At 39.8% G+C, this 10,449-nt stretch overlaps 1 protein-coding gene across 5 annotated transcripts in view; it reads right to left on the bottom strand.

Moving 5' to 3' along the window:
* Nucleotides 1-1,493: 1,493 nt before the first annotated feature.
* Nucleotides 1,494-10,449, bottom strand: part of plcl5 (phospholipase C like 5) — a 194,908-nt gene continuing 185,952 nt past the window's right edge. For 4 of the 5 annotated variants that reach the window (XM_068013430.1, XM_068013431.1, XM_068013432.1 and 1 more), the window contains one exon: nucleotides 1,494-9,122. In XM_068013430.1, the coding sequence (XP_067869531.1) occupies nucleotides 8,937-9,122 (186 nt within the window). In that variant the 3' untranslated portion in view covers nucleotides 1,494-8,936. The remainder of the gene's footprint in view (nucleotides 9,123-10,449) is intronic. The other variant, XM_068013429.1, reaches the window with a different exon arrangement.

The raw sequence follows: 10,449 nt of genomic DNA, 5'->3' as shown, positions 1-10,449 counted from the left end.
CTCAAGGCGCTCCCTCCTTTAGGGAGTTGCATGTACTGTCCTGGATGCAGGCAAGCTGTTAGAATCATCGAAAGTTTAAGGCACAGAAAGAGGCCACTTGGCCCATCATGTCTGTGCATCATGTTGATATTTATGGTGGGTGCCTCCCATGCTACCACAGTTACCAGGAGGGTGATCAGCATTACTGCTACTCACCAGCTGCCATTGCTCAAGTGGTTTACCTGAAACAAAATAATTAAGAGATCTGTTGCTGACCCTCCTGTTGGCAGAAACAGAATGTGAGTCATGCAATTTGACCCGAGACCACTGGGAGTGGTGTCACCCCGTGTGGCATTCCTGGACAGTAAAGTATCAATCCCATCACTTTAAGATTTTTCCTTTTACAATCTATCTGGATATACCTGTACCAAACCTCTGAGCTGACACACAGTGATGTTGTTTTCGTATTTAGTCCAATATTTACTGTTGTCCAAACAGAAACCAGCGAGACTGTGTGTGTGGTTTTATTGTTTTCCTACGATCTCCTCAAATTTCAGGTTAGAATACTATTAATTTAATTTAATCCATCATCTTCAATTAATTGTAGATGTCTGATAAATTCCTGAAGCTGTCAGCAATCTTGTTGCAATAAATTTAGAAAGTTGTATGGTCAGCCTTTACTGCTGGCGGAAAGGGTTAACTTTCTGCTAGTCTGAAAGAAAGTGGGGCGAACGTTCTTAGATGGGCTAGTGATGATGTAACCATCCCTTTTCCTATGAAGACAGAACAAACCACGAGCTATGGAATAGTCTAATCACGTACTTTTAAAAACAAAACGAGAAATTTGTATTTCAGAAGGTCTTCCTCCGGTAATCTTTCAAAATTCCAAACTTTTTAAGATCCCTTTGTCAAATTCTCTTCCTTTTAACAATTTGAACTGAAAACACGGACTGTTTCAGACCCAGACTATTTTCCAATTAGCAGTATTCAACATTAAAAATTACCCTGTTTTCACGTGTGAATTCATATCCGGATTTAAATTCCCACATGTTTATCAAAATACAGTCGGGTTGTGATTGTTGACCAGAAATATCAACTCAAATCTTATAACTTAAACATTTAGTTTGTTTAATTACACCTTCCTTTTGATCCAATTCATATTCCTCATTGTGAAATTCCTTTTTTAAAAAATGTGTGCTGACACCCCTATTGCGCAATCGCCCTTTAAGGAAGAAAACACAATAAAACTTACACACATACATTATCCACACAATTTCTGCAACAGTCATTCAACTTTGCAACTTCAGATGAAAGAAAGAAAAGGAAATAAAGTGTGTCAATGGTCTTGGTTCTTTATTTAAATCTGGCAAACTTCAAACAGCAGCCTCTCACAAGCATTGGGGGTTGTGGGGGTGGGCGCACGCTGGTGGTGGAGGAAAGGGCAGTCTTTTGAGTTTTTCACCCACAGGAACAATTGAATTGACAGTGCTGAGTATCATTACCCCCCCCCCCCCCCCCCTTTAAAGGAACCCTTCTCTGGTTTCCTTTGCCAAAACAAAGCATGTGCTTTAACAGTTTCTCATCTACTTTATACAGCTATCAAAACTTTAGATTATCATGCTGGACCAGGCAACTGAGGGTTCATAAACCTTTAGTTCAGTGACACAGACAGAGTGAACATAGACTCTCAAGGAAATCACAGGACACTAATATAATACAAAACAGAGATTTGTGCACACAAGTTTTCTTCCTGACTGCTGTTCAGGACAGTTCCCCAAAATGGTAAAACAGACCCAAATTATTTACTGCAAACCTTCGAAGATCCTTTATCTTTCCTCATGACTGCTGCGCACCACATACATGCTCTCATGGCCTTATGTGCCCATGACAAAGAGCTACAATTCCCTTTTCTGTTTTATCCTTCATTTGTTTGTTCTTTATCTTAGATGTATTTTAGTTTCTTGAAAGTAACTTGCTAAATTACAGTGGACCTTTTGCATCTCAAAATTATCCCAGATTCAAATAAGAGTGTTGCTGGAGTGATAGGTTTTTGTTAATGTTCTATTGATTTCTTCCCAAAAGAAACCTATTTCTCTATATTCATTAGAAACCTACTTTCTTTTCTTCAGCTCTTCTAAATTTCATTTTCCCCTTAAACTTCAAAACATCTCCATCAGGGAGGACAGCATTTTAGATTAAACTCCAATTGTTTCCAAACTTTTAACATTTTTGTAAGAGGTTCCTAACACAAGGATTTTTTTCATACAACAAAGATGACTCCAAATTCCAATTCACAACCATAAACATTTAAAATTCAAAACTGGCAATGTTATATATGAGCGAGCCTTATATCCATAATTAAATACTCCCTCATACCATGAGCATTGTGGTCACTAATGAAATTTCAATTTTTCCAACTTAACAGATCAGTTAACCTTAATAATTTAAACTTAATTCAGACTTATTAACTTATAATACTACACAGAACAGAATAGCACATGCTTTTTTTTAAAAAAAAGAAAAGATAAATTACATAATTTTTCTTGTTCTTTCTTCAGGCGCTATTTCAAATGATTGTAATAAAACCAAAAGCTAAAGAAAAAGTTAGTTAACATTCTTACAACAAAAGACTTAACACCAGCCTCTTAAACAAACTTTAAACCAACAGAATTGTTCCCATATTTCCTTTATTTATCCTTTCCCTCCCTTAAACCATTCTCCAATTTCTGATGTTTGCAACTTAAATACAGTCAATAAGACATGTCTTTAATTTAAACTGCAAAAAAGCAATAACAGATTTTAAACTTTGGTCCAATTAAAGCAAAGTGTTTCAAAACTTCAAATTGGATTTCTGCCTGGTGTCTTCAAGCCTTCAATGCTGAAGCTTATTTCTTACAAAATTGTGCACTGCCTTTTCACAGTTTCAAAACCAACTTTTAAAATAAAAATAAAACAGCAGCATTTTTAATTTAAAATGTAATTCAGTTTTTATATCCCATTTCTGGGTGCACAATCTTAAATTGAAACTATCACATTCACACTTTCTTAATTCCAAGCAACTTAAAAATATTGATTGCTGTAATGGGTTATGAATTCAAAGTACCAAAAATCTGCATTAAATTCCCCGTCCCAAGCCCAAGCCCAAGGAACACACATAGGTTCAACTAGTTCACACCCAAAACATGACTCAAGGTTCCTACCGAAATATACATGTGCAAGAATAGAACAAGTAACACAGACTCATAGGGCTGGATTTTACCAGCCCCTCAGAATCATGGATTGTGGCGGGGCGGCCCGTAAAATACTTCCAGGAGCAACCTGCCATGACCCACGATGCCGAGAAGGCCCCAATATTAGTGGTGACGGCGGGGCCTTCATTAAAATATGGAAATGAGATTACTTAAAATATAACTTCACTTACATACTGCCAGCGGCTGTAAAATCAGCGTTGGATGGCGGAGTTCTAATGGCGAGAAACTGGTGGGGAGGGGGGAAGGACTAAAATTATCAGGGCGGGAGGGGAGAAGTAGGGAAAACGTTTTTTTAATGGCTGTGTGGGATGGTGGAAAGGGATTGAAGAGCAAAAGTGAAGATTGAAGGAAAAAAGTGACTAGGTTGTGGGTGGGTGGGGGGAAAGTTGAGTGTGGGAATAAAATTAATGTCTGTCAGATCGGCATATAAAACAATCATGGGTTGAGGGGGGGGGGTGTGGGGGGTGCTGGGAAAGGGTCTCCTGCTTTTGATTTTTATTTAAAAAATTTAAAAAGGTAATTTCCCTTTAACGATTCAAATCTCTCACGAAGGGCTTGAAGCCTTTAAAAAATGGCGTCGGCGCCTGCGCAGTGGCGGACACCGTTTCCAGGGACGCAGCGGCTACCCCGTCTACATCATCTGGGGCGGCCACTCCACCCCCTCCATTTAAATGAGCCCCCACATGTAATATCGCAGGGGCTCTGTGGCGGTACTTCCATGTTGGAAGGCCGCCAACTTGACAGCCCATACTTTCAACATTAAAGCCAGACCACAAAGGGTTAATGACTGTTCAGCTCTACAGAACACAAGGTACACAGACAAGGACATAAAGTCATGGAAGCTCCGACATTCATACAGACTTGAACAAAGACACAGTAACTTTGCTTTTACTCACTTTAAACTTCACTAAAGCATCTTGTTTAAGTTGTCCCTCTTATCTCAACCGCTCACTTTCCCACTCCATCTCTTGCCCTTCTAACACTTGTAACCTGTCTCTTTTCCGGAGTTAGCCCAGCTAATTCAGACTTTCGGACCGATACGTGGTAAGATAACACTTGAATATAATTATTCCCTTTTGTCCGTTTTCCTTCTCCTTTGGGCCCCACAAGAGCACCAAAAAAAAAAAAAAGTTGCTTACATTTTTGGCCCTGCTGCACCTTTACAACTGGTGTTCCTGGTCAGAATGGCACCAAGCATTGAACACAACTATCCAGAGTTAAAATATACGTCATTGGATGCCGATCGTTGAATTTCAATGAAGCTCTTGCTGGCAGGCCAGAATATGTCTGTTAAAATGGCATAAGTCACATGGCCTGTGAAGAAATGGTGAGTAGGTCACTGCAAGGAATTTATGCTCCTTGCACACCCCGTTCTTGTCGGGCATGGGGGAGGGGTTTAAAATCGGCCCTGGAATCATTATTGCACATTAGTCAGCAAAATAAATCCCGTTAATTGATGCCTTTAAATTAACTGTCTGAAGGCCCCAAATTCATCTTAGATGTTCGTTTGCACGTGAACCTGCATGAATGCTAATCCCAATTATTAACAACAAAATGTGATCTACAGGATGAAGTTCCTGTGACTAGTTTTTAGTCCTGATTCCTATTTGAAGAAGCCAGGTTCTTGAGACACTTCAAACTATCCACTGTGTGTAGATCTCTGACCAGCAGAGATCTGTCGATGCAGCGTGCCCCTTGTCGACGCATTCCCCGTCATGAAATTCTGCAGCAGTTCCATCGATCTTCCATTGTAACTCTGGCCATTCCTCCCATGGAAGCACAAGACCACTGTCTTTGTCTAATCTCGGTTTTACTGTCAGGACATGATCCAAGCTACATGTGATATATGTACAGCTTAACCTTAACAGCACGTTACAGATCTAAGTTTTTAAAAAAGATATATTTGTACATATATAATTATATACAGGAAGCAAAACAGTCTATGATGCATATTCATATTAGAAAACTAATTCCAGTTTGAAATAATAGGCTTCCCTAATAGCATAAGAGTTTGTTCAGCAAGGGAATTGGATAGATAGTTCAAAAGCAACAGCTTGCAGAGCTATGGGGAAAGAGTGGGACTAATTGGTTAGAACTTTCAAAGACCCAGCACAGGCATATTGGGCCAAGTGGCCTCCTTCGGTGCTGTAAGATTTGATGATGGTAAGTAGATGAGCCATAGGAACTGGAATGCTCAGCTTCAACCCTTATCTGAGGTCATCTCAGCTGGGGATGGTAGGGATGCTACAGTTAGTCTCAAGAAGGATTGGGGGTGGGGGGGAGGGGGGGAGAAAGGAAAGAAAATTAGTCAGGCTTCCTGCTCCTGATGATAATCGAGAAACCCCTAATGAAAATGTGCATGCGGACATTGGATAGACAGGATCAGGCTTGCTGGTTATGTTCTGACATAGGAATAACCTGCCCATATTCATTGTCAAGGCTCATATTTGAAGAATGGCCACTTGGGTAAGGTGCCAAAGGATTTGGCCATCCCATAATACTGAATACCAGCAAGAAACCAACATCTTGATGAGAGCAGGAAAGATGGATGCCAGAGGGACACAACTAAGGATATTTCCCAACCATTTAGCATTCCATTCATTGCAGTCAAGGACACACTCTTTATCTGGCTCTTTTGTCAATCCAATACACAATTGCTAGTTTTCCACTCCTGCTAAAGACCAATTTCATCCTCAATAACCCGACAAAAATGTCCTAAACAAAGCAAGAAGTGACTAAAAAAAAAAGCTACAGGAGGTCTATGATATAGGGATGACCTCTAAATTGAATTCAGAACCAAACCATTGTCAGGTGACTCAGACACATTCAGGTAAATCTTAATTTCTCAGATTTTGTTTCAGACGCCTTCAAGCTCAGGTTTTGTGCAAATTAAGGAAACAATCCCATAATTACTGGTTCCCTTCAGAGTTTCAACTTCTGGTCAACCAAAATGGAATCATTAAAACTCTGCTCCTCAGGGCCAAAGACTAAATTTATTAGTATGTATTGTAGAGCTCAAGAGTAGCCTGTACTAACCTTCTTTGGGAGTGATGTTCTGTTTTAGTCATATTTATCCAACCAGCTATTGGGTGGCACATATTCTAATTAGCCTCTATAGGAAGGATCAAAAAAGTGTCCATTGGACTAACTGCTGATATGATACAAAAAAAAACTTAGTAAGACTCCCCCACCATGTTACAAACACACGAGCGTTTCCTTCTATCTCCCACTGAAGTTATTGCTGATCAGGAAACTTCCGAGGAAAGTCTCACCGCATATTTTTAACAAAACATATTCTAGGTACATAGGGAAAGACAGACAACTGTGTCAATTTTTTATAGACTTCAAATCTAATACTGAACTCTTGAAGGTGGAAGCTGAAATTTGAAATGGAAACTTAGTTTGACATTTCTAGATCATTGATGTTTGCGAGCATCAATACAGAGAAGTGGTGGGGTGTGGGGGGGGGGGGGGGGTTCCACCATAAAACTTCAAACAGGATTCACGAATGACAGGACCCTTCTTAAAGAATCACTAGATGGTGAACTTTATACAGGCTGTGGTTTAACACAAGATTCACTGTTCAGAAGCATCCATTATTCAGAGTTCAATCTAAAACCTTCTTCAGATTGAATAACCAATAAGTACAAATGAAAAGCAGAATCCAAGACTATGGGGTTGGTAGTAGAACATTGCTATGTAGAAATTTAAAGTAAGTTATAATGTAGCATCCAGAAGATATACACACAAATGAAAGCAGCAGCATTCAAAATTCAAAGTATTCCAGTATACCAAAATGTATAAATAGGTGCAGTTAATCTGATTGCTTTTCTTGGATTAGAATCATAAAAATTTACAGCACAAAAGGAGGCCATTGGACCTGTTGTGTCTGTGTTGGCTCTTTAAAAGAGCAGTCTTGTTTTGTCCCACACATCCACTTTTTGTCCACCTTGTAATTTCCTCATCCTCAAGTACTGTCCAGCTCCCTTTCAAAATTATTTATGGAATCAGCTTCCAGCACCTTTAGATGTAAAGCGTTCCAGATCCTGGCAACTATCGGAGTGAAAAAAAAATTCTCATCTCCCCTCTAGATTGTTTGCCAATGATTTTAAATCCATGACCTCCGGATTGATTTATTGGTCAATAAAATCTCTTCAATCCTTTCCTAGACAAAAGACAGCTCACAGATTGGAATAACAAATTTATTCACTCAAAATTGGTCAAGTTGCCTCTCATAGCCTGCAGCCTCCACTTTGCAACCTATGATTTCCATTTCATCAAAAGAAAAACATTTTTTTTCCAACGAACCACAGCTCAGTTGGCTGCAGCAGTGATTGCATGGCAATCAGTCATTTTCAACCGATTCCTCTCTGTTAACATTGAATTGTGCCAAATATCACACCTCATATAGCTGGAAGAACAGTTAGTTTATTTATAATGCTTTATCTTTAACAGCAGCATAATGACATCACTGAGAAACTAAACAAAAAAAAACTAAAGTAAAATTCTTTGCCTGTCCTTTTATACATGGGGAGGGTGGGGAAATACTACGGCTGTATCAAGTCCAGAGACATGTACCAGTATTGTAGTTCATTAGTTTTAAAGGTCATGACTATTAATGCGACTAAAGAGGTTCCTGCTTTAGGTGGTAAATGACCTTCATTCATCCCTGATCAGCAGCTGAAGATAAAGAAGCAAATGAGTTCTCTGAAAACATTTATGTAGAAATTCAGAATGAGAAACATAAATATTATTTCGCATGGCTTTATTACACAGACACATCATCAGGTGGGTGGTAATGAGATTCTGTTGCAACTGTCAAGTCACAATAACTGGAATTGAGACAGTGATTTGGATCTGACAAGTCCCTTTGAAGTGAAGCTGAAATGGGTGTACAGTGACTGTTTTACAGTGAAGACACGCATTGTTCCACTTCACTGAAATAATGATTATTTTGCATTCTTGTGAATGAAAAAGTAGCTTGAATTCCAATCTCAGGTTGAAGGTGACATAAATATTGGAGGAGTTTGGTGGAAATATTTGACCTACAATAAAGCTTTCAGACACATTCCGTCATCACCATTTGGGCTAGATTTCCACCCTTTCATAGTCAATAGGCAGAAAACGGAGCACCCCTTTTGTGATTTCGAAATCATAGCTGCTCCCCTGCTTAATGAAATATGCCTGAAAATATCCAGAACATTACAGGGCCCTTGACCTCCAGCAGACTTGCTGCTCCATCTGTCTCTGGGCCTCCACTCAATGACTGTATTCCAGCTTCCATACAGTAAACAAAAGGATTTTGCTAAAATACAACTATTTAACAACTATTGATTCTATAGGTTTTTTCCTCTCCCTCTGTTCCGACAGAGAAATAGTTAGCTTCCACAGTGGCATAATTAAGATTAGGAGCTTACTGTATAGGGAACTCCAGGATGAGATCCACATCCCGTCACAGCAATCCTGAGAACAACTCTCGAGCATGACATTGACTTGGATTGAAGTTCCGAGAAGTAGTGACTCAGTAAAAGCAGTACCATTGCAAAGTTTATGACCTTGCTTCTAAAATGAAATGCTATTAGCCGTCTGTCAAATCCAATTCATGTCCAACAAAATCACCTGTCAGTGACTGAGGAAGCTGAAGCGAGAATGTGAATGAGTGTGTGTATTATTTACAACTTCTTGTCATTTCAGTGTCTGCTGGGGTCAGCAAGACCCATTGTCACTTGTGTTTTCACTTTCGGGAATGCTCTCCAGAGTCCCCCGTGTTCTGAATAGGTCTGGAGATGTTGAGCCGTTCTTATTGATGCCACAAGACTGTGCCGCGTAGTGGATCTGTCTCAGGTTATCCAATGCCTCGTTCTTTGCGTGCTTCAGGAGATCTGCTTGACCCTGAAAAAGACAAACACACAGAGGTTACAGGTTGATAGGTTAAATTGGCCATTGTAAATTGCCCCTAGTGGTGGTAGAAGAATGGTGGGGATGTGGTAGGGAATATGGGATTAATGCAGGATTAGTATAAATGGGTGGTTGTTGGTCGGCACAGACTCGGTGGGCCGAAGGGCTTGTTTCATCGCTGCATCTCTCTAGGTTACTCACACAGGAGTACCTATTCTGTTAATATCACTCCTATTTGCCTCGGCAGAGTCAATGCACCAGGCAGAATTATACTGATCAGTGGAGTTCGATAAGGAAAGTCCTGGCTGTAAGTTCAACAGGCTCGCTGCTGCGTTCAATAAAGGTGGTGGACTAGGAGTCACATGATAAGATCCATCAAAGATGAGGAAAGGCCAATTACCCAAATCAAACCTCCTTTTGCTAGTACCCTAACTCTCCCAGTCTAGAGCCCAGCTTACCCCACAGGTAAATATTTATCACCCTTTTGAGTTCAGTAATGCAAGTCCACTATAATCTTTTCTATAGCTGGCAATTTGAAGGAATTCTGGAATATGGCCTTTAAGGAGACCATTTAATCAGAACTTGTGATTTATCTTGTTTCTTCAACTCCTTTTCCACGTTGTCTCAGGCTCGGGACCTTTGTCTCTTCATTTGCATTTCTCAACGAAAACAAAAAGTAGATGAATACAAATTTTTGCAAAGCTGCACAAGCAATTCTCGTGCAGCATGTAAAGTGACTGCAGCTTGCCAGCTCACTGACACAATATACCGTAATAAAAATATGGTATAACTGCACTGACCTGCAAACCATGAATATGTCACAACAATCAGGCAGTCCCAATCCACAATGCATTGCCCTAATGTATTTTCAGAGTTTTAATAAAAAACCTTTACCTCTACAAAATTTCTGAATGTTACAGAATTCACAGCACAGAAACAGAACAGGTCAATGTCTATGTTTGTGCTCCACGTGAGCCTCCCTTCACCCTTCATTCATCCAACTCTATCAGTATATCTTACGATTCCTTTCTTCCTCATGTACTTATCTAGGTTTCCCTCAAGGGTTTCTATGCTACTGGCCTCAACCAGTCCATGTGGTTAAAAAGTTCCATATTTTAACCAATTTCTAGGTAAACAGGTTTCTTGTTAATTTTTTAATGGATTTGTTAGTGACCATCTCGTATGTGCTGCCCCTAGTTTTGGCCTCCCCCACAAGTGGAAGCACTATCTCTATGTGCACCTTATCAAACTCCCTCATAATTTTAGAAGACCTCTATCAGGTCATGCCTCAGTCTTTTCTATTGTTGGATGAGTTGCGAGT

This window comes from Heterodontus francisci, chromosome 33, assembly GCF_036365525.1.
Source record: "Heterodontus francisci isolate sHetFra1 chromosome 33, sHetFra1.hap1, whole genome shotgun sequence".
Lineage (NCBI taxonomy): Eukaryota > Metazoa > Chordata > Chondrichthyes > Heterodontiformes > Heterodontidae > Heterodontus > Heterodontus francisci.
This window is presented reverse-complemented; position numbering and strand designations above follow the sequence as displayed.